Source organism: Jaculus jaculus, chromosome 1 (genome assembly GCF_020740685.1).
Source record: "Jaculus jaculus isolate mJacJac1 chromosome 1, mJacJac1.mat.Y.cur, whole genome shotgun sequence".
Classification (NCBI taxonomy): domain Eukaryota; kingdom Metazoa; phylum Chordata; class Mammalia; order Rodentia; family Dipodidae; genus Jaculus; species Jaculus jaculus.
The window spans coordinates 247683886-247708749 of NC_059102.1; the positions used below are offsets into that span (position 1 = coordinate 247683886).

General features: G+C 44.4%; 1 protein-coding gene and 2 pseudogenes across 3 annotated transcripts in view; 1 reads left to right on the top strand and 2 right to left on the bottom strand.

Annotated features, from left to right (window-relative positions):
• The first annotated feature begins 4017 nt into the window (after nt 1–4017).
• The window catches only part of Zdhhc1 (zinc finger DHHC-type containing 1), a 37126-nt gene continuing 16279 nt past the window's right edge, over nt 4018–24864 (top strand). The window contains exon 1 of one of the 3 annotated variants that reach the window (XM_045157680.1): nt 4018–4286. Coding sequence is in view for 2 of the 3 variants with exons in the window: in XM_045157673.1 (XP_045013608.1) it covers nt 18314–18366 (53 nt within the window). In the remaining variant the exon portion in view is untranslated. Of the gene's footprint in view, nt 4287–6427; nt 6487–18313; nt 18367–24864 lie in introns of those variants that run through there. The other 2 variants (XM_045157675.1, XM_045157673.1) reach the window with 2 other exon arrangements.
• LOC123458027 lies at nt 16083–16197 on the bottom strand (annotated as a pseudogene).
• Nucleotides 17096–17529, bottom strand: LOC101608805 (annotated as a pseudogene).

The window sequence follows — 24864 nt, forward strand, 5'->3', positions numbered from 1 at the left end:
TCCTGAGTGCTGGGATTAAAGGTGTGCATCACCATAGAAGGCTTTTGTTGTGGTTGTTGTTTGTTTTGCGATAGGGTCTCACTCTAGCCCAAGCTGACCTTGGAATTCACTCTGTAGTCTCAGGGTGGCCTTAAACTCACTGCAACCCTCCTACCTCTGCCTCCTGAATGCTGGGATTAAAGGTGTGCACCACCATGCCCAGATTTTTTTTTTCTAATTCTTAAGTTCTTGTAGAAATTTGTAATTCCTTCATTTTTATTTTCTTTTATTTGAGAGAGAGAAAGAGGGAGGGAGAGAAACAAACTCCAGACGCATACACCACCTTGTATACCTGACTTACATGGGTGCTGGCGAATTGAACCTATATCCTTAGGCTTTGCAGGCACGTCCCACCACACCTGGCGAGGTAGAGTCTCACTTTAGCCCAGGCTGACCTGGAATTCACTATGTAGTCTCAGGATGGTTTCTAACTCACAATGATCCTCCTACCTCTGCCTCCTGAGTGCTAGGATCAAAGGTGTGTGCCATTACAGCCGTCTTCTTCTCCTCCTCCTCCTCCTTTTCCTCTTCCTTCTCCTCTTCTTCTGCTGGGCGTGGTGGCATATGCCTTTATGAGTAAAACAGAAAGGCAGATAGAGAGGAAGAATGGGCATGCCAGGGCTTTCAGCCACTGCAAATGATACATGTGCCACCTTGTGCATCTGGCTTATGTGGATCCTGGAGAACTGAACCTGGGTCCTTTCTTTTCTTTTAAACATTTTATTTATTTATTTGAGACAGAGAAAGGGAGGGAGGGAGGGAGGGAGGGAGGGAGGGAGAGAGAGAGAGAGAGAGAGAGAGAGAGAGAGAGAGAGAGAGAGAATGGGCGTGCCAGGGCTTCCAGCCACTGCAATTGAACTCCAGACGCTTGTGCCAACTTGTGCATCTGGCTTACATGGGACCTAGAGAATCAAACCTGGGTCCTTAGACTTCGCAGGCATACACCTTAACCACTAAGCCATCTCTCCAGCCTCTGGTTCCTTTCTTAATGTTCCTAAGGAGAAGGGGAGAGGGGGTTTCCTAGGAGTCCAACTTAACAAGGGGATCCTCCCTGCAAGGAAATGGAAGAGAGACTGACATCTATCCACTGGCAGCTCCAGAAGAGGCCCACAGAGTCTAAATTTAAACATCCTTGTGGACTTGAGTGATGGCGTGTGGCCTCAATAACAGAGAGGACTTCTGACTTCTGATGGGAGTGTTTGTTAAAAAACATTTTTATTGACAACTTTTATAATTATAGACAATAACACATGGTCATTTCTCCCTTCCTCCACTTTCGCCTTTGAAACTCCACTCTCCATCAGCCTCTCTTTTATTTTGATTTCATCATCTTTTCCTCCTATTATGATGGTCTTGTGTAAGTAGTGTCAGGCACTGTGAGGTCATGGATATCCAGGCCATTTTGTACCTGGAGGAGCATGTTGTAAGGAGTCCCACCCTTTCTTTGGCTCTTACATTCTTCCCATCACCTCTTCTGCAATGGACCCTGAGCCTTGGAAGCTGTGATAGAGATGTTTCAGTGCTTAGCACTCCTGTGTCATTTCTTCTCAGCACTATGGTGCCTTCTGAGTCATACCAAGGTCACCGCTATCAGAAAAGAGAAGGTTTTCTAACCAAAAGTTAGAGTAGCATTAATATATGGGTATAACCATTAATCAAAGTGCTTACTGGACAGTTTGATGAGCATAATATATACATTTAGCCAGACACCAGCTGACATTACACCCTTATGGCTCATGACTACCCCGTCATAGGTTTTCAGTATCAGGCATGTATTCCCTCCTATGGAGTGGGCCTCCATTCCAATTAGAGAGCAGTTGGTTTTCCCCATTACAGACATGCTACTATTGCACCTGTTGGTTCATTTGGTCTGGGTGGACAAATTTAAGTCTTGCAGTGTCCACTGTTGAGAATCTGCATTGGTGATTTCTTCCTCTCCCATGGAACTGCATGCAGCATAGCTTTTTCCAGCTTTCTGTCAGCTGGACTACACAGAAGAGCTTTTCAGCTCAGCTCCAGCAGGATTTCTCAGTGACCTTGCAGCCCAAGTATGTGAAGTTTTCAGCAACAGGGTCTTATCATGTATACCTGGTGCCTTGGCAATGGAATTTTTTTTTTTTCTATAGCAGGTCTGAAATTCTCTGGAGTGACATGGTATGGAGAGGCCCAATGAAGACCAAGATTGAATTTCAAGTCATCCCACTGATGGGTTGATGGGATTGAAGGATTTATGTTTGATTTAAGGGCAATGAATACATGAGATATTTTGTTATATCTATATTAAGCTTTTATACTTGCATGTTTTATATCATGAGGTGCTTGAATTTCCACTTGTGTAGTGTATTTGTCTAGATCTGTCCCTCCCTGAACCTGTATTCGTCCCCCAGGGCAGTAATCTCTGGGTGTCCCCTATGGCATGCCTAATACCTAGCACACACTTCTTTTTTCTTTTCAAATTTTTTAATTAACAACTTCCATGATTATAAACAATATCACATGGTAATACCCTCCCTCCCCCCACTTTCCCCTTTGAAGCTCCACTCTCCATCATATCTCCTCCCCCTCTCAATCAGCCTCTCTTTTATTTTGATGTCATCATCTTTTCCTCCTATTATGATGGTCTTGTGTAGGTAGTGTCAGGCACTGTGAGGTCATGGATATCCAGGCCAGTTTGTGTCTGGACAGAGCATGTTGTAAGGAGTACTACCCTTCCTTTGGCTCTTACATTCTTTCTGCCACCTCTTCCGCAATGGACCCTAAGCCTTGGAAGGTGTGATAGAGATATTGCAGTGCCAAACACTCCTGTAACTTCTTCCTAGTACCATGATGCCTTCTGAGTCATCCCAAGGTCACTGCCATCTGAAAAGAGAAGATTCTCTACCAAAAGTGAGAGTAGCATTAATATAAGGGTATGAACATTATGAGAAGTGCTTACTGGGCAGCTTGATGAGCATAGTATATACATTTTGCCAGACAGCAGCAGATATTACACCCCTAGGGCTCATGACTACCCCTGTTTTAAGTTTTCAGTATCAGGGATGCATTCTCTCCCATGGAGTGGGCCTCCAGTCCAATTAGAGGGCAGTTGGTTTCCACCATGACAGACATGCCACTATTGTACCTGTTGCTCATTTGGTCTGGTTGGGCAAGTTTAAGGTTTGCAGTGTCCACTGTTGAGTATCTGCATTGGTGATTTCTCTTTCTCCCATTGAACTGCATGCAGCATAGCTTTTTCCAGCTTTCTGTCAGCTGGACTACACAGAAGAGATTTTCAGCTCAGCTACAGCAGGATTTCTCAGTGAGTTTGCAGCCCAAGTATGTGGAGTTTTCAGCAATAGGGTCTTACCATCTATTCCTGGTGCCTCGGTAATGGAATTTTTTGTTGTTGTTGTTCAGATAGGGTTTCATTCTACCCCAATCTGACTTGGAACGCACTCTGTAGTCCCAGTCTGGTCTCTAACTCACAGGGATTTCCTTACCTCTACCTCTAGAGTGCTGGGATTAAAGGCTTGCGCCACCATGCCTGGCTCCTAGCATACACTCCTACTAGACTGCAGGCATCCTTAATCCCAGCACACAGGTGATTTAGGCAGGAGGATTACGAGTTCGAGGCGGCCAGCCTGAGCTAAATAGAGACAGACCCTGTTTCAAGATTCACAAACAAATGAACAAAGAAGTGCAAGTTGATCAGGGTCTTCCTGAGAATGGTGATTTCAGGGGAGAAACGTGAGGAACGCCTTTGGGGCAACTGAGGATTTCGGCAAGACAAGTTTTGTACTGGAAAGCGAGGAGTGGGTTTTATCCAAAAAAGGTCAAAACAAAACAAGACAAAGCAAAAACAAAAACAAAAACGTGGAGAATAGGCAAGCTGAGGCGTCCTTGGCAAACCCCGCCCAGAATCAGGGTACCAACGCGAAGTGACGCAGCGCGGTTTGGCCGCTGTGGGGCGCCGTAGCCCGCGCTGTTGCCAGGGGAACAGACCCAGCGCGGGACCAGGCCCTGCGTGCCTCGGCGGGGCCAGGCCGCACAGCCACCGCGCCAAGCTGGAGTGGGCAGTTTCGGTGGCTTCAACCTCGGTCCAGCATGGAGCCCTGCTCCTGGTCGCGTCGCCTCCCGGATCTGGGGACTGACTCTTCAGGGATGGTCTGAAGCGCGGCCGCCCTGAGGAGAGAGGACGGGGCCGGGCGGGGCCGAGCCGCTGGCTGACCTTGGCAGGGTGGATCTGGTACGGCCACCGCCACGCACAGGTGAGGAGCCGCGCTGGCATTTCTCATCCCCGAGCCTGCTGCCTGGCCCGACTCTGGTCTCGCCTTGGCCTGCCGGCTTCCAGGGATCCCGCGGAGCGCCGAGCTTCCTTCTTAACCTTAACCGGGCTCATAGATCTACCGTGAGCTCTGGCTGGGTGCCCGGCTGGGTGCCAGGCTCGGGGCTTCAGAACATACGCCTTTGGCCTTCAGAACCCGCAGAAAATTAAAGAAGGGTTGAAGAGCAGGCGCCAGACTCATGACTAAAGTAGTTTTAGGTTGGGTTAAGTGTTCTGTTGATGAAATGTGGAGGGGTTGGCCTTAAAAGACTTTTAAGCTGAGACTTCGAAGTTGGAAGAGTGAGCAGTGTGAGCGGGGGTGGGGGGAAGGATGTTTCTGAAAGAGGGAAAAATAAACGTAAAGGTCTGGAGGCAGGAGAATACTAGTATGGAACAGAAAAGGCAAGCGAGGCCCTAAAGCTGGAGGTGTGTGTGGGGGGTCGGGTCCCAACTTTATCCTAGCAGGTGGAAAGAACCCCTGAAGAGTTTGAGTTTCAACTTTCGAAACGCTTACCTCCCTCTAGCTGTTGTACAGAAGTCCATTGACTTCCTAGTTCTATCAGGCTAACCGCGCCTCCTAGGATTTGCCATGTATCTTTGAGTCTCTGTGCTCTCACCTGTGCAAGGAAGATGGTATTGGCATGTTGCTTATGAGAGGAAGCAAAGGGGTCCAGATCCGAGACTAACTACTAGAGAGATCTTTGAGAACAGTTTGAAGAAATAGGACCCAGCCTGGCATGGTGGCTCACGCCTTTCATCCCAGCACCGGGAGGCTGAGGTAAGAGAATAAACGTGAATTTGAAACCAACCTGGGCTGCAGAGTGAGACCTTGCCTCAAGAAATCAAAAAGAGGGCTGGAGAGATGGTTCAGCACTTAAGCCACTTGCCTCCAGGGCCTAACAACCAAGGTTCAGTTCCCTAGTACCCGCAAAAAGCTGGATGCATAAAGACGTGCATACATCTGGAGTTCCTTTGCAGTGGCTAGAGGCCCTGGTGTGCCCATTCTCTCCACCTTCCCCTTGTCTCTCTATTGCAAATAAATAAATTTATAAAAAATCAAAAAGAGCCAAGGGTGGTGCTGCATGCCTTTAATCCCAGCACTTGGGAGACAGAGGTAGGAGGATCACCATGAGTTTGAGGCCACCCTGAGGCTACATAGTGAAATCCAGTGAGCTAGAGTGAGACCTTACCTTGAAAGGACCCCCCCAAAAAAAATCAAAAGAAAGCATAGTATCTATCCTAGAATATTGAATTAAATGACTTCTGTGGAAGCTTTTAAGCAGTTCCTGGCTTGGTGTAAGTGCTGCCCTCATTTATGCCAAAGATGACTGTCATTATCATGGAAAACATTAGGGGAGCAATGGTAGAGGCTTGGTTTAGAGCAATGACAGCAGAGATGGTAAGAAGTGACTTCACTTTCTGTACTGAAGGAGAGCTGAGGTGAATGATGAGTGCTCACTGCTTTTGTGGAACTGGTGCTTTGCTGTGGGAGTCTGACCTGTAAACAGATAATCACCATGAGATGCAATAAAAGCAACAGTCTTGCTTAATTAACCAGGTTTTAATTTATTTATTTACAGAGAGAAACGGGCGGTGGGGAGGAGAAGGGAGAATGAATGAGAATGGGTGGGCATGCCAGGGCCTCTGGCCACTGCAAATGAACTCCAGATGTATGCACCACTTTGTGCATGTGGCTTTATGTGGGGACTGGGGATTCGAACCTGGGTCATCAGGCTTTGCAGGAAAGTGGCTTAACCTGAGCCATCTCTCCAACCCAATTAGCCAGGGTTTCTTTTTTTTCTTTTGTTTTGTTTTTCTTTGTTATGTAACAGCTCTATTCTTTTTAAAATGTTTTTATTTATGAGAGAGACAGAGAGAATGGGCACACCAAGGCCTCTTGCTGCTAAACACAAATTCCAGACATGTGCTACAGTTTGTGAGTCTGGCTTTATGTTGCTACTGGGGAATTGAACTTGTCTGGCAGGCTTTGCAACCAAGTGCCTTTAATTGCTGGCCATCTTCTCAGCCTCTCAACTTTGTTCTTTTTGGCATGCTAGGGCCTCCAGCCACTGCAAAGGAATTCCAGGTGCCTCTGATTTTATGTGGGTACTAGAGAATCAAAGCCAGGTCATTAGGCTTTGCAGGTAAGCTCCTTAACTACTGAGCCATCTCTCTAGTCCATTTTATTTATTTATTTACTATTTATTTATTTATTTATTTATTTTTTCAAGGTAGGGTCTCACTGTAGCCCAGGCTGACCTGAAATTCACTATGGAGTCTCAGGGTGGCCTCAAACTCAAGGTGATCCTCCTACCTCTGCCTCCTGAGTGCTGGGATTAAAGGCATGCGCCACCATACCCGGCTTCATTTTTTTTCTCAATTTTTATTAACATTTTCCATGATTATAAAAAGTATCCCATGGTAATACCCTCCCTCCCCCCATTTTTTTTTTATTATGGACATACTCAGTATGTAAACAGCCCATGTTGGTACCATCCCTAACCCCTCCAAAGGGACCCTCCTTGTTGGGGATGCCAGTCATCCCTATGAGGATTGTGGGTTGTGCATTGTGGGGGTATCCATCAGTTATGGGGAAGAGAGAATGTCTCTGCGTAATGTCCCAACTTGTGGCTCTAACAATCTTTCCGCTCCCTCTTCCGTGAATTTCCCTGGTTCATTTTAGGTTCGCTTCAGTGATGGGCTCCTAGGAGCCTCTGGATCTCTGGTTTTGTAGGAGTTGGGTGTCCTCTTGTCTATCTCCTTCACCCTGTGCTGATATCAGGCTCACAGAGAAAGCAGTGCTCTTGCTTATTTCCCTAATTCCTCTATGGTTTCAGCTGGGGCCCTGGTGAAGCGCGACGGGCTGCTCCTCTCCTCAGCTCCTGCTTTCATCTGTTATTTCCCCTCAAGGTGAAGCATGGTTAGGTGAATAGCATCTTGACCGGAAGTCTCTCCAGCCCATTAATTTTTTTTTTTTAATTTGAGAGAGAGAGGGAAAAAAAAGGCAAATATATATATAGAGAGAGGTGTGGGGGCATACCAGGGCCTCTAGCCACTGCAAACGAACTACAGATGCATGTACCTTGTGCATCTGGCTGGAAAATCAAACCCAGGTCTTTATGCTTTGCAGGTAAGCACCTTAACTGCTGAGCCATTTTTCAGCCCCTCTCCCAGCCATTTAAAAAATATTTTTATTTATTTATTTATTTATTTATTTAGAGAGAGAAAGAGACAGACAGAATGAGTGAGTATGGGTGAGCAAGGGCCTCCTGCCACTGCAAACATACTACAGATGCATAAGCCACTTTGCATCTAAGTTTACATGGGTACTTAGGAACCGAATCCTGGCCTGCAAGCAAGTACCTTTAATAGCTGAGCTGTCTCCCCAGCACAACTTTGTTCTCAGTGACTTTGTTTTTTTGTTTTTCGAGGTAGTCTCCCTCTAGTCCAGGCTGACCTGAAATTTACTATGGAGTCTCAGGGTGGCCTTGAACTCACGGTGATCCTCCCACTTCTGCCTCCCGAGTGCTGGGATTAAAGGCGTGCGCCACCACACCCGGCTTTCTTAATGACTTTCTTGATGGGTGTTCCCAAATCTGGTTTTCCTACAATCTCTACTTGATTTCAGTTGCCTTTCATTGGCCTTATTTCTGCTCTCTGTTTGTTGTCCCCTTTTGTAGTGGTTTCTGTAGGAGGAGAATGGTACAAATGTGTTTGTACACCATGTCAACTCAGGAATGATTTCAGGGTTTCAAGTTTTTTTTTGCTATAGCAACTTACTTCAGCATAGTGTTTATGAGTGAAAGTAAGAGCCCAGCCACATTCAAGACCAAAGACTGGAGAGGTCTTTGAAAACAGCTGAAGTTCCAGTTTATTTTCTAGGAATTTTATGATATGCATCCCTTGGTTAAGCTGTAGCCATTTCTCAATTTTTTTTTTTTAGACCACATATTTTTCTGGCACCTGTGGGAATTGTAACACACACAGTGCTTTCCCCTAAAAGTCTTTTTTTTTTTTTTTTTTTTGGTTTTTCAAGGTAGGGTCTCACTCTGGCTCAGGCTGACCTGGAATTCACTATGTAGTCTCAGGGTGGCCTCGAACTCACGGCGATCCTCCTACCTCTGCCTCCCGAGTGCTGGGATTAAAGGCGTGCGCCACCACGCCCGGCTACCCCTAAAAGTCTTTATAATTGACTCTGCACTGTGAAACAATGTCCACCATGTTGCCTCTTCTCTCCAACTCTTCTTTATGTGGCTATGAGACATGTTAGACCTCAGTGAAAATTATCTCAAAGGCAGAAAAATTGTTTAGAAATACTCATAGAAAATTTCTTAGAAGGAAATTGCAAATTCTCAGGAGGACAGAAAGATGTTTAGGAGCAAAACTTTCTTGTGAAGCACATGTTCCCTGTTGTTCTGGGGCTATGGGACACTAACTTGCCTTTGGTCAAAGACTAGAACAGGGTCCTGCTCAGCAACTCTGTTGTGTTGTCTGATGTCAGATTCCAGTGTTGGCAAGACTAGGAAATTCTGTGGCTCTTCTCACAGCTCTGTAGCTGAGTGGCTCAGAATTACTTTCAAGGGTGAAACACTTAACCAAAACCAAGCCCTCTTGTCAGATGGTTGTTGGGCAGGAATTCCTGGTTTGTCTGGCCTGGTACAGATCTCTGGATCACATGAGTTCATTTGGTCCACATGGCAGCCCAGTGAAGCCAGAAAGGCAAGAGGTGACGTCCTCAGGTATTTTTTATTTGATATAAGTATTTATGTGTATTGATGGAGAGCAAACTCAGGGCTTCACTTCCATTGAACTGCCCCTCCCTTGCCTTTTAAGTAAATGCTCATGATAAAACAAAATTAAACAATACCAAGGAATACATAATAAAAGCAAATCCCTTTCCCACCCCCAGCCCTTGGGGTAGTAGATCTTCTCAAAGACTGCTTTGTGTTTTTTAGAGGGAATCTATATGAAGATGGCTGGGAGTAGTCATTGCCAAATTGCCTTCTAACGTTTCTTCTTGTTTGTTTGTTTGTTTTTCTTATTTTTTATTCTTACTTTTAAATTTTTAAGGATTAAAAATATTTTATTTATTTATTTGCAAGCAGAGAGAGAGAGAGAAATAAAAGGCAGAGACAGACAGAATGGGTGTGCCAGGGCCTCTAGCCACTGCAAATGAACTCCAGATGCAGGTGCCACTTTGTGCATCTGGCTGTACATGGGTACTGAGGAATTTAACCTTGGTCATTAGGTTTTGCAGGCAGGTGCTTTAGCTACTAAACCATCTCTCCAGCTCTGTTTTTTTTTTTTTTTTTTTTCAAAGTAAGGTTTCATTCTAGCTCAGGCTGACCTGGAATTCACTATGTAGTCTCAGGGTGGCCTTGAACTCATGGCGATCCTCCTACCTCTGCCTCCCAAGTGTTGGGATTAAGGGCATGCACTACCAAGTCTGGCTTTTCTGTTTTTTAAAAAATATTTTATTATTTATTTGGCAGGGGGTGGGGAGGAAAGAGGCAGATAGAGAGAAAGAGAGAGTGGGTGTGCCAGGGCCTCCAGCCACTGCAGATGCAGAAGAACTCCAGATGCATGTGCCCCTTTGTGCATCTGGCTGTACATGGGTACTGAGGAATTTAACCTTGGTCATTAGGTTTTGAAGGCAGGTGGGTCCTGGGGAATTGAATTGGGATCCTTAGGCTTTGCAGGCAAATGCCTTGACCACTAAGCAATTTCCTCAGCTCCTCTGTTTTTTTTTTTTTTTAAGTAGGTAGTTCGGTCTGACCTGGAACTCACTGTGTAACTCAGGCTGGCCTTGAACTCACAGTGATCCTCCTACCTCAGCTACTACCCCCACCATTGTTGGGATTAAAGGCATGTGCAACTACTGACTCTGGCTAACTGTTTTGAAAATTTATTTGTATGTGCCCATGCACACACACATACATGTGTGTGTGTGTGTGTGTGTGTGTGTGTGTACTTATCAGAGTTTCCTGTCATTGCAAATGAATGAATACCTGTTTGGTTTTATGTGTGGCAGGGGAACCTGAGCCGCCAGGCTTTGCCAGCAATTACCCTTAACCACTGAGTTATCTCCCCAGCCCCCTAGCTAATTTCTTAAAACATAAGTAAGAAAAAGACTCAAAGATGTAGATCTATGAAATTTGTCCCCAGGTTCCTTGATCTAATGCAAGAGCCAGGAGGAGGCTCTGTTGCCACGCCTCTTTTCCTTGATTCCAGCCTGCCTTTCCCTATGGGGGCTTAGGTCCCTACATGTGTTCCAAGCTTCACTTCAGCCCTGCCACATTTTTTTCTCACCCTAGCACCCACCTTTCCACTTTCCTGGCCTCTTCCAGCATCCCTTTTTAGTAGTTGAGTTGATTCTGAAGTCCTCAGACATCTGGTAGGAATCCAGGGCTGCCTACAGACCCTCAGAGCTGAGACTGCACCTTGGTCTGGTTCTTTTGGCAATGCCATGTATGAATTTCAAAACAACAGGGTATTTTGTGTGTGTGTGCGCACACACACACAAATTTTCAAGATAGTGTTTTAGTATTTTGCTTTGTTTTTCAAGCAGACTTTAAACTCTTGGGCTCAAGTGCTCCTACTTCCTCCGTTTCTTGGCTACCTATTTTTTTTAATTGGAGCAGAGGTGGGTAGGAAATGGATCAGTCATGTAACTATTCGACTATTCATAACAACTTGAGGTATTAAGATTTCCTTCCTTTAGCTTAAGCCTAAAAATAAAATAGCCTAATTTTATTTTGAAAGTGCTATTTAAAGCTTTTAGTAAGTGAATGTTAAATGGGACAGATTATTGTTATGAATAGCCTTCACCTTGAAGGGACAGGGAAGGATAGCTACAGAAGTCAAGGAGCCCTTAAGGTAGCAGCTGCCATTGTCTGCAACACTCCATAGGGTTTCTTGCCCCTGTCTTCTCTCCATCCCTGCCAGCCTCTCTCTGGTTTTCTTCTGGCCAGTCACTCTACCCTGAGCCATATCTCAGCCCTGGTTTGTCCATTGAAGGCAGAATGTACAGGAAGAATGTTTTACCAAGGTCCACTGCCACTCATCCCACTAAAGGTGTAGGTAGGGTACTGGGTGGGTGGCAGGGGGAGGGGGTGCCTCCTGTGGTGTCACCTCCTCTTATGCTTTCCCATCTTGCTCAGACTTCCCTCTCCACATGCCTAGAAATCTCCACAGCTGTGTGTCATCTCCTGCTTAGAAATTCCTTTGATTCCCTGTGGCATCTCAGCTGGTCTCCTAGGCCTGTGTAATTTCAGCCCTTGCAGCTACTTAGGGCTCATCTCTCATGAACGATCTGTCTAAAAGGCTGGCATTTACAAGCCCTGCCCGCATGTCCATGTAACCACTGCCCTAATGCCACTTTGTGTCTTTCTGGGCTTCCAGAAAGGAAAACTGCCCAGGCAGACACCTGGTTTCATCCATGTTTACATCCTCACTAAACATGAGGACCTGGACCCCAGTAGGCATTTGCTTGGCCAAGGGCTGAGTACATCAGCTAGCTATGTTGTTAGGGAGCAAGCCACACGTCTTTCAATTTGATCTCCCAGAGGAGTTCTTAGAAGGGAGGGACAGCTTGAGAAGTCCCCAGGTCTGATGACAGACAGTGCTGGGAGTTGGACCCAATCTTGGATTTGCTCCAACCACCCATTCTCTTAATTAAAGTCTTTTTTTGTGTGTTGAAAGAATTTGTGGCCACCATCTCAATGAGATAAAACATTACCAGTTTTTAGAGTTGGCTGTCCCAGGCTTTTGTGGCAGGCAGTGTGCTGCCTCCTGGCTGGCTTGCGTCTATTCCTGAGTGTTGCCATTGCTTAGAGGGAGTTCAACCCTATATCTAGAGTCTTAAACAAGTGATACCTCTGTGGCCAATGATATCCAGATATAATCTAAGCTGCCCCCAGGGCTGTTTGCAGCAAGCCTCTGTCCTCAAATGTGATTCCTTCTGTCTTGGGAATCTGGGATGCTTTAATACTGGTGGTACCTGCAGCCACTGCCGAGCAGTGGAGACACATGAGCCACATACCTGTTCTCACTTTGGAAAGTCATTCAAGATACAGGGCTGTATAAGTGAAAAGCCAGGTTTGGGATCAAAATTTATCTGTTCTATTCAAAGTGCTTGTCCTAGCTGGGGATTTAACCCAGTGATAGGGTGTTTTGCTTAATGTGAGGCCCTGGGTTCAATCCCCACTATCACAGAGTACTTGCCCTGGTGATGGAGAGCACCATGTGCAGTCTGTGGAGATTTACCTTGGAGCTCATCTGTATTTTCAGTTTTTTTGTTTCTACAAACCAAGGACAAAAGTTTGTTAATCTGGGTAATTCCAAAGAAATCTTGTCAGGTTTTGATCCATTCCATTTATCATTTTTTTTGTTTTGTTTTGCTTTTCAAGGTAGGGTCTTGCTCTAGCCCAGGCTGACCTTGAATTCACTATGTAGTCTCAGGGTGGCCTTGAACTCATGGCAGTCCTCCTACCTCTGTCTCCCTAGTGCTGGGATTAAAGGCATGTGCCACCACTCCTGGCCACTTCCTCAGTTTTTTAAAAAAATATTTTTATTTATTTGCAAGCAGAGAGGAGGCAGGGAGGGACAGAGAGAATGGGCATGTACCACTTTGTGCATCTGGCTTCTCATGGGTACTGGGGAATTGAACCCAGGCCTTCAGATTTTGAAGCAAGGGCCTTAACCACTGAGGAATCTTTTCAGCCCCCACTTCATAATTTTTAAATATTTTATTTTTATTTATTTATTTATTTGAGAGAGAGAGATAATGCATGCATCAGGGCCTTCAGCCACTGCAAACGAACCCAGATGCATGTGCCACCTTGTGTATCTGGCTTACTTGGATGCTGGGGAATCGAACCTGGGTCCTTTGGCTTTGTAGGCAAGTATCTTATCTACCAAGCCATATCTCTAGCCTACTTCATCTTTTTTTTTATTAGTTATGCACATACTCAGAATGCAAACAGCACTTGTTGGTACCATCCTAACCCTCATCCCTGCCCCGCCCCCAAAGGGTCCCTCCTCATTGGGGATGCTGGTTATCCCCATGGGGATTGTGGGTTGTGCATTATGGGGGTAGCCATAAGTTATGGGGAATAGGCAATGTCTCTGTGTGTAATGTCCCAACTTGTGGCTCTAAAAATCTTTCCTCCTCCTCTTCCACAAAATTCCCTGAGCCATGTTGGGTTTGTTTTAGGTCTGCTTCAGTGATGAGCTCCTAGGAGTCTCTGGATCTCTGATTTGGTAGGAGTTGAGTGTCCTCAGTGTCTATCTCCTTCACCCTTGTGCTGATAGAAGGTTCACAGAGAAAGCAGCACTCTTGCGCTCATTTCCCCATTGCTCTATGGTTTCAGCTGGGGCCCTGGTGAAGTATGATGGGGCTGCTTCTCTCCTCAGGTCCTGCTCCCATCTGAAAAAGAGAAGCAGATTCTCCAACAGAGAGTGAGGTCAGCACAGGTTAAATGGGATTACCATTATTAGTTTAGAGAGAATTTAATGGGTATAGACCCTCTTGTAGCCCAAGATTGGTGGGAACCTGATATTGGAGAGCAAACTCATTATCTGGATATGGTTCTGACTTGTTTCCCAGTTCCAGGTATAGGTTCATTTCCACTAAGTGGATCTGTTAGCTAATCCAAGAGCAATTGGTTACCCACCATGACTTGTGTGAGCATCACGTCAGGTTGTTTGCTTCTGAGTAGCTTAGACCTCGAGTTGCTTGGACACATGTTGGCCACTTTTCCCTAGTAGCTCATGTAGCACCTTCTAGCACTAGACGATCTGTCTGGGGACTGACTTTCTTCTACTTTCCAGCCAGGTCTCTACATGTTCCATACCAATAGTATATGGTGTCTTTAGCAGTAAGGTCTCACCATTAACCTCTGGTGGATAATCAAGTGCTATGATAGAAGCCTGTTTTCTTTTGGAAAACTTTGTAGGTCTGTGATCAACAGATCATTTTGGGTGTTAACCACATCCTGGTACTGGGAGTTACAGGCCAGCACCAAGGGAGAAGAAAGAAAAAAGATAAAGAAAATATAAAAAAGAAAGGAAAAAAGAAAAGAAAAGAAACAGGGAAAAAATTAAGGTTAGACTTCATCTCACCCTCTCCAGGACCCTTTGATTTAGGTGTTCCCTCTAAGGTCCTGATGAGGGTTCAACCTTTTAGTCTTTCTTCCAAGATATAGGATTTTATGGTACCAGTTCCATCTGGGTTCAGTTTTGTGTCACTCCCCCACGCTTACCCTCCCCTCCCGCCCCACCCTCCCTGTTGTCAGGTCCTCGAGATGCCTACTAGGTATGTCAGCATCTCGGGCTGGTCCAGGTTAGGAGCCAAGATGAGTGAGAGCATGTGACGATTGTCTTTCTGTGATTGGGTGAGTTCAGTGAGTATGATCTGTTCCAAGTTTGATCATTTTTCTACAAATTTCATTGTGTCATTTTTTTTTCTAACTGCTGAGTAGAATTCCATCGTGTAGATATACTACATCTTGGTTATCCGTTCATCCAATGATGGACATTTGGGTTGATTCAAGTTCTTAGCTATTGTGAATTGAGCAGCTATAAACATGGTTGGGCAAGTATCTCTGAATTGAGGCATGGAGCTTTTAGGTCCTAAATGCCTAGTAAGGGAATAACAGGATTTTTTGGTAACTCTGTAGCCAACTGTTTCAGTCAGGTTCACATTGCTGGTAGAAATCACCCAACCAAAAGCAGCTTGTGGGCAAAAAAAGAGGTTTATTTTGGATTACAGGTTGGAAGGGGAAGCTCCTTGATGGCAGGGAAAATGACTGCATGAGGGTGGACATTACCCCCTGGCCAATGTAAGGTGGACCATAGCAACAGGAGAGTGTGCCAAGCACTGGCATGGGGAAACTGGCTATAACACTTATAAGCCTGCCCCCAACAATACACTGCCTCCAGGAGGCTTTAATTTCCAATTGCTATCAGCTGGGGAACCTAGCATCCAGAACACCTAAGTTTAAGGGGGACACCTGAATCAAACCACCATACCAACCTTTTTAGGAGTCTCCATATTACTTTCTTTTTTTTTTTTTTTTTTTTTTGAGGAGTGTTAAAAGTTTATTTTACCTTAATGATGGTAAAACAGAGCAAGATTATTCATCAACCATAAAATTCTGTAAGAATATAACATAAACACCAAAGGAAGCTAAGCCTTATAGAAAGACACAATTACGTGAGTGAATAACCTTTCCAGAGAAACTTATTCTTATGATATAGAAACCATAACCAAAAACATAGACTTTCATATATAATTTTAATTACAGTAGCTACAAGAAAAACTAATTACAAATTAAAAGAGAATAGACAGTATTTTTCAATTTTACCTGGTTCTTTCATCTGAGATTTTTGTATCAGAACATCTCTTATTTTCTCCACCCATAGGTAAAGAATGCTCTCACCAATATTCTGTATATATATTTCCTCAAGACTGTTGGATAATTCTGCATGTTCTTGCCCTTTCAGCCATGGAGCATTCAATTGATAAATTGGTGGAGCTGTACCTGGGTATTCACTCGGTAGCATCACCTGCAAGCATAGTGTCCACTTGGGGTCATCTATATTGTCGCTAATTCTAATGCAAAATATTTTGGCACAGTCATCAATGACACACCACTCCTCGCCATAAATGGCTGCCATTGCTTCAGTTTCCTCATTCTGCCTCTGGTCACTCCCTGCGTCCCCCTCGGCCATGGGTCACTGGGAGTGGCCACGCGGCCACGACTACCATTGTCCTCGGATAGAGGACGTATCAGATATTAAACTGATAAGAACAGATACTACACTTGATCTTAGCCAAAAGGCCGAGAAGCGATTCCATATTACTTTCCATAGTGGTTGTACCAGCTTACATTCCCACCAACAGTGAATGAGGGTTCTTATTTCTCCACATCCTCAACAACATTTTTTTTTTTTTTTTTGAGGTAGGGTCTCACTCTAGCCCAGGCTGACCTGGAATTCACTATGTAGTCTCAGGGTGGCCTCAAACTCACAGCGATCCTCCTACCTCTGCCTCCTGAGTGCTGGGATTAAAGGCCTGTGCCATCACGCCTGGCTATTTGATTTTTTAAAAATGTTTTCTATCCTTACTGGAGTGAGGTGGAATCTCCTAGTTGTTTTAATTTGCATTTCCCTGATGGCCACTTCATCTTTTTTTGTTTTTGTTTTTCCGAGGTAGGGCCTCACTCTATCCCAGGCTGACCTGGAATTCACTATGTAGCCTCAGGATGGCCTTGAACTCACAGAGATCCTCCTACCTCTGCCTTCTCAGTGCTGGGATTAAAGACGTGCGCCACTACGCTTGGCTTACTTCATCATTTAAGAATTTTTTTTTTTCAATTTTCCGAGATAGGGTTTCTTTCTAGCTCAGGCTGACCTGGAATTCACAATGTAGTCTCAGGGTGGCCTTGAACTCACAGCAATCCTCCTACTTCTGCCTCCCAAGTGCTGGGATTAAAGTCATGCGCTGCCTGGCCATTTTTTAAAATTTTTATTATTTATTTGAGAGAGAGAAAGAGCGCACCACAGACACTGCAAACAAACTCCAGATGCATGCGCCACCTTGTGCATCTGGCATAGGTGGGTCCTGGGGAATCAAGCCTCGAATTGGGGTCCTTAGGCTTCACAGGCAAGTGCTTAACCACTAAGCCATCTCTCTAGCCCTTACTTCATTTTTTTTTTTTTTTAAGAGTCTAGGCTGCTTTATTGTCACAGCTACTTGAGGGGGATGAAACGGGAAGAGTGGGTGGTGCTGGTGCCTGGCCAGCCATGCTTCACTGGCTTGTAGGTGGTGGAGAACTCGCCCAGGTAGTAGCTTGGGCTTCATCTTGGGCTTGATCTCCACCTGGTTGAAGGTCTTGTCGTACACGCCCACCATGCTGCCCACCATCTCAGGCAGGGTGATCATGTGGTGCAGGTGTGTCTTCAGCACTTCAGCTTCTCCGTGGGAGGTGTCTCCTTCTTGGCCTTGCATAGGCGTTTGAGCAGCGAGTGCGGCTTCCTCCACAGGCCACATTCCGCCGCCACTGCTGCCCGGCGCTGTACAGCTGCATCAGCTGCTCATAGGACATGTCGAGGAGCTGGTCCAGGTCGACCCCGTGGTAGGTGAGCTTGCGAAAGGTCCTCTTCTTCTGTTCCACTTCCACCATGTTGTTGGTTCTTTGGAAAAGAAAGTCCTTACCATGCCTGCACAGTTATCCCAGGGCTCCCACTTCATCATTTTTAATTAGAGGTGACAGTGTTGGAATAACAATCCAAGTGGTGGTGGTGGTGCACACCTTACTGCAAGCACTTGAGTAGCAGAGGCAGGAGGATCATTGCAAGTTCAAGACCAACCTACTCTACAAAACAAATTGATATACATGGAACTAAATGATCCAACACCTTCAACTAAATTAAGAGGAAAAATAGAGACAGAGAACCTGTATATTAAAATATTTGGTGCCTGGCGTGGTGGTGCACACCTTTACTGCAAGCACTTGGGAAGCAAAGGTAGGAGGATCGCTGTGAGTTCAAGGCTACCCTGAGACTACATAGTGAATTGGTCAGTTATAGGAAAATCCTACCTCAAAAAAACAAAACAAAAACAAACAAAAAATCAAAAATGTTTGAGCTTCTGGGACCATTGCAGAAGAGGTGATAGAAAGAATGTAGAAGAGCTGGGCGTGGTGGCGCACGCCTTTAATCCCAGCACTCGGGAGGCAGAGGTAGGAGGATTGCCATGAGTTCAAGGTCACCCTGAGATGACAGAGTTAATTCCAGGTCAGCCTGGGCTAGAGTGAGACTCTACCTCAAAAAACCAAAAAAAAAAAAAAAAAAAAAAAGAATGTGGAAGCCAAAGGAAGGGAGGAGTACTTACAATACTGTCTTCCAGATACAAAGTGGCCTAGATGACCTCACAGTGGCTGATTCTACCTACACAAGACCTGCATAATGGGAGGAAAAAATAATGACATCAAAATAGAAGAGAGATTAGTTGGAAAGAGGTAGGATTCAGTGGAGGGGGATTTGGGAGGGGGGAAAGGGAAAGTGGTAGGAGGGAATTATGATCATGGTATATTCATATTTATAGAAGTTGTCAATAAAAAAGTCTAAAAAATATTTGAGCTGGACATGGTGGCTCACAGCTATAATTCCCAATACTCAGGAAGCTGAGGCAGGAAGATTGCCACATGTTCAAGGCCATTGGGCTATATACAGTGAGTTCCAAGCCAGCAAAGACTACAGAATGAGACCTTGTCTCAATACACCAAAATAAACTGGACATGGTGGCACATACCTTTAGTCTCCACACTTGGGAGGGAGAGGTAGATTGCCATGAGTTCAAGGTCACCCTGAGACTAATAGTGAATTCTAGGTCAGCTTGAGCCAGAGTGAGACCCTACCTCAAAAAACAAAACAAGACAAAGACCAGATGCCAAAATAAAATAAAATACAATTTAGAATGAGTATGTTTGTTCCTTGGGGCCACTCATCAAAGGAAGCAAAGACCTGTGTTCACAGCCAGGCTGCAGTTAGTCTGTAATGCCTAGCTCTCCAAGCTCAACCAGAGAAGAAGGGTAAGTAGGTCTCCATGGATGAACAAAGCAGACTGCCTGCAAATGGAAAGCTACCATTGTAAATTGTAAAGCACCCAGGAAACATTTGCCTACAAAAGTCATTCTCAAGAATGGACTCTCCTGGGCTAGAGAGATGGCTCAGCAGTTAAAGGCACATGTTTGTAAACCCTGACAACCTGGGTTCAGTTCCTCAATACTCATGTAAAACCAGGTGCACAATGTGGGGCATGAATCTGGAGTTTGTGTCCAGAGTCCCTGGAACACTATTCCCCTCTCATTCTCTCTCTCTCCTTTGCAAATAAATAAAATAAATAAATAAAAATATCACACACACACACACACACACACACATATATGTGTGTGTGTGTGTATGTATGTGTGTGTGTGTGTGTGTATATATATATATATATATATATATATATATATATTTATTTATTTATATTTATATATATATTACACCCTCTACTGGAAGTGTTAAAAAACTTCATTGTTAAAGGTCTGGCACTGTTACACTCAGTGAAATTAAATGATATCTCTGAACTATCCACCGAACTTGTTTTTTTCCCTCAACTTTTATTAACATTTTCCATTATTATAAAAAGTATCCCATGGTAATACCCTCCCTCCCCCACCCCCACTTTCCCCTTTGAAATTTCATTCTCCATCATATCCCCTCCCCATCTCAGTCTCTCTTTTATTTTGATGTCATGGTCTTTTCCTCCTCTTATGATGGTCTTGTGTAGGTAGTGTCAGGCACTGTGAGGTCATAGATATCCAGGCCATTTTATGCCTGGAGGGAGTACATTGTAAGAAGTCCTACCCTTCCTTTGGCTCTTATATTCTTTCTGCTACCTCTTCCGCATTAGACCCTGAGCCTTGGAAGGTGTGATCGAGATGTTACTCAGTACTCCAGCCACTTCTTTGCAGCTCTATGATACTTTCTGAGTCATCCCAAAGTCACTGCTATCTGAAAAGAGAAGATTCTCAACCCAAAGTGAGAGTAGCATTAATACAAGGATATAAATATTAAGAGAAGTGCTTACTGGGCAGCTTGATAAGCATACTATATACGTTTTTCCAGACATCAGCAGATGTTACACCCCTAGGGCTCATGACTACCCCTGTTTTAAGTTTTCAGCATCAGGGATGTGTTCCCCCCATGGAGTGGGCCTCCAGTCCAATTGGAGGGCAGTTGGTTTCCACCATGACATACATGCCACTATTGCACCCATTGGCTCATTTGGCCTGGCTGGCCAATTATAAGGCTTGCAGTGTCCCTGTTGAGTATCTTCACTGGTGGTATCTCTTTCTCCCATTGAACTACATGTAGAATGGCTTCTTCCAGCTTTCTGTCAGCTGGTAACATGGTGGAGATTATCAGCTCAGTTCCAGCAGGATTTCTCAGTGGCCTTACAGCCCAAGTATGTGAGGTCTTCAGCAATAGGGTCTTACCATCTATTCCTGGTGGGAAACCAAGGGCATCGGCAATGGCCTATAATATTTTGGGGGCATCAGGGACCTCCCTGGCCAACAACTCACTGGAGGTATCCCATCCCTGGCATTGAAATTTTTTTATTTATTTATTTTTTTTATTTTTTTTGAAATTTTTTAACAACGATCTATGGCTCCTGAGTGTTCCATTGCCCGAAACCAGAGGATTCCATATGATTTATTTGCGTACTCTTAGATTTTGATTAGCCCTCCCTCCACCTTTCCTTTACTCAATCTCTTCCCCTGACTTCACTTTGGGTCCACTCAACTTTTGACTCACAAGCTCCCCTTCCAGCTTCCAGTGTAAGCAATTGCTTTTAGCTAGGTGTAGTGGCATGCACCTATAATCTTACCACTTGGGAGGCTAAGGTAGGAGGATCACCATGAATTTGAGGCCAGCTGGGACTACAGAGTGAGTTCCAGGTTAGCCTGGGTAAAAGTGAGACCTTGCCTCAAAAAGCTTCATCTGGGGGGCTGGAGAGATGGCTGAACGGTTAAGGCTCTTGCCTGCGAAGCCTAAGACCCAGGTTCAATTCTTAAGGACCTATATAAGCCAGATGCACAGAGTGGCACATGCATCTGAAGTTCGTTTGCAGTGGCTGGACGCCCTGGCATGCCTATTCTCTCATTCTCTCTATTTCTCTCTCTCTCAAATAAGTAAATAAATAAAAATTAATTATAAAAGCTTCAGCTGGGTGTGGTGGAGCACACCTTTAATCCTATCACTCAGGAGGATCACTGTGAGATTGAAGCCAGCCTGAGACTACATAGTCAATTTCAGGTCATCAGGGCTAGAGGGAGACCCTACCTTGAAAAACAAAAACAAAAACAACAACAAAAAAAAAAAAAAAAAAAAGAAAAAGAAGAAAGCTCAAGGCTTCAAAGCAGATGATCTGTGCTCCTAGAGTGCTTTGCAGAAGGCAAGTGAGGTTTATCTAGTTGGCCTTTTGGAAGATACTAGCTTGTGTGCTGTCTATGCCAAACACATAACAGTTGTGTCAAGTAATATCCAGCTAGTAGTCTGCATATGTGGAGAATACACTTCAGAATCCACTATGATGGAAAATGTTTAATTCTCAACATTTTTTTCTCAGCTAGACATGGTGTTACATAACTGTAATCCCAGCACTCATAAGACAAGAGGCAAGAGAGCTCACTAGCTAGCTAGTCTAGCTAAATTGGTGAGCTCCAGGTCAGCAAAACCTTGTCTCAAAAAGAGGTAGACAAGCCAGGAGGTGGTGCATGCCTCTAATCCCAGCAGAGGTAGGTGGATCATTGTGAGATCAAGGACACCCAGAGACTACAGAATGAATTCCAGGTTAGCCTGGGCTATAGCGAGATCCTACCTCAAAAAAAAAAAAAAAAAAAAGAAAGAAAGAAAGATAGGCCCAGCATGGTGGTGCACACCTTTAATGTCAGCACTTGGGAATCTGAGGAGGAGGATTGCTGTAAGTATTAAGGCCAGCCTGAGCTAAGAGTGAGTTCTTCCAGGTCAGCCTGGTCTAGAAATGGACTTTGCTTAAACAAATAAACAAAAAGGGCTATAGACATGGTTTAGCAGTTAGGGTGCTTGCCTGCAAAGGCAAAGGACCCAAGTTCAATTCCCCAGTACCCACGTAAGCCAGATGCACAAGGTGGCACATGTGTCTCGAGTTTGCAGTGGCTGGAGGCCCTGGCATGCCCATTCTCTCCTCTCTGTCTCAAATAAATAAAAATAAGAAAGTTATTTGTTATAATAAAAGTGAAACATATTAAAATATTTATTGCCAGGCAGGAAACAAAAATAAATAAAAATAGGGCTGGGCATGGTGGCGCACGCCTTTAATCCCAGCACTAGGGAGGCAGAGGGAGGAGGATTGCCATGAGTTCTAGGCCACCTGAGACTACATAGTGAATTCTAGGTCAGCCTGAGCTAGAGTAAAACCCTTCTTCAAAAAACCAAAAAATTAAAAAATTAAAAAAAAATAAATAAAAATTTAAAAAGAGGTTGTGTTGCTGAGGTTGTCCTCTGGGCTCCATTTGCATATGCACCATACATGTATACATAAGAATACTCATGTACATACACATAAATAATTTTTTTCTTTCTATTACTGGTAGTTTTTCCGTCAATTGCTATACCTCCTCTTTAATGGCAGTTGAATTAGATTTTTTTCCCCATGGGATAATGATTAATATGTGATTGTGAAAGGTAAAATAAAGGGACAGAAATCAGGTTTTGGCAGTTTTCTCTTTTCACTTGTGTGTGAACTTTTTTTTTTTTGAGGTAGGGTCTCATTCTAGCCCAGGCTGACCTGGAATTCACTGTATAGTTTCAGGATGGGCTCAAACTTATGGTGATCCTCTTACCTTTGCCTTCCTTCCAAGTGCTGGGAATAAAGATGTGCACCACCACACTCAGTTAAATGTGTAGCCTAGGCTGGCCTTGAACTTTTGATCTTCCTGCCTCTGCCTCTTTAGCAATTTCCTACAGGAGCACAACACCACAACCAGTTTGTGAGTTTTTAATATAAACGTAGGGATGTAAAGTAAAATATTTCAGTAAACATGTTTCAGCAGTTTATAATTATTATAAATAAGCCTATTATACGTTTTTTCTGGAAAATGGTAGCATTTAGATTAAATAAATGATTTGAGGGCAACTAGATGCTGTTCGCAGCATTTTGGGTGGGGACTGAATCGAGGATCGTAGGTTAGGCAAGTATTTTACCACTGAGCAATATTACCAGCCTATAGCTTTTTTTTTTTTTTTTCAATTTTTCAATTTTTTTATTTTTTATTTTTTAGGTAGAGTCTCACTCTAGCTCAGGTTGACCCGGAATTCATTATGTAGTCTCAGGGTGGCCACAAACTCATGGCAGTCCCCCTACCTCTGCCTCCCGAGTGCTGGGATTAAAGGTGTGAGCCACCATGCCTGGCTTGCCTGTAGCATTTTTACTTTGTATCTATCTATTCACTGTACTTTTCTGGGTTGTACCACTTGCAAGGGTTTTTTTTTTTTTTTTTTTTTTTTTTTTTGTAGTACTAGGGATTGAACTAGGGCCTTGTGCATACTTGGTAAGTGCTGTATCACTGAGCCTGCAAGTATATTTTTGTTGTTGCTTTGAGGTAGGTCTGGCTCTAGCCAGGCTGACCTGGAGTTCACTCTGTATTCTCAGGGTGGCTTTGAACTCCCATCAGTCCTCCTACACCCAGTTCAGTACATATTTTTAATGTTGCCTGTCTCTGTGCTATTCCTGTTAAAAAAAAAAGGGTGGGGGGGGCTGGAGAGATAGCTTAGCTATTAAGGTGCATGCCTGTGAAGCCTAAGGACCCAGATTTGATTCTCCAGGTCCCATGTCAGCCAGATGCACATGGTGGCACATGTATCTGGGGTTTGTTTGCAGTGGCTAGAAGCCCTGGTGTGCCCATTCTCACTCTCTCTCTCCCTCTCTTGGTAATAAGTAAATAAAAATAAAATCTTTAAAAAGAAAAAAAGTAGCTTCAACTGGCAACCCCATCACTTTGAATATATACCTCGTAGACTGTCAGAGTAGCTGTATCCTAGGGACAGGAGAAACACCTGAGAACTATTTGTAGGTAATTATATTAGCTACCATGTAGTGAGCACTTACTTACCTGTCAGGGATTGCCTCCATTGTCACTGTTCCATACACCATGCTAGGTGATATCCCTGCCTTTTCAGATAAGGAAACTCAGGTCTGTAAGTAAGTGTAAAAACAGAAACTCAGGCCTGTCACTAAGTGTAAAAACAAAAGCCAGACCTAGATCTGTCTCTTCCAAAGCCAGGAAGCCAGGGCTCTTCCTTCCTTGGGTGCTTTAAAAAAAACAAACAAACACACATTTATTATTTATTTGGAGTGTATGTGAGAGAAAGAGGCCGGTAGAAAGAGAATGGGTGCACCAGCACCTCCAGTTGCTGCAAATGAACTCCAGACACATGTGCCACCTTGTACATCTTGTCTATGTGGGTTGTGGGGATTTGAACAGAGGCCTTTTGGCTTTTCAGGCAAGTACCCTGATCACTAAGCCATCTTTCTAGCCCAAATTTTATTTGTTTATTAGAGAGAGAGAGCAGTAGATAGAAAGAATGGGTGTGCCAGGACCTCTAGCCACTGCAGATGAACTCCAGATGCATGCACTACCTTGTGCATCTAGCTTACCTGGGTAGTAGGGAACCTGGGTCCTTAGGCTTTGCAGGCAAGTGCCTTGATCGCTCAGTCATCTTTCCAGTCCCTTTGCTTTGGGTGTTTTTTGTTTTTTGTTTTTTTTTAAATTGAAGACAAGATTAAGTGATCAGAGGACTCCATCTGAGACCCTGGAGAAACTAAGGTCACTCCATAAACTGAAATGAGACTGTTCAGAGATGACTTCAAATACTGCCAAGCTTGGCCTTGCAGAAGGCTCTGAGTCTTGGGTGGGCTGAAGGGATTG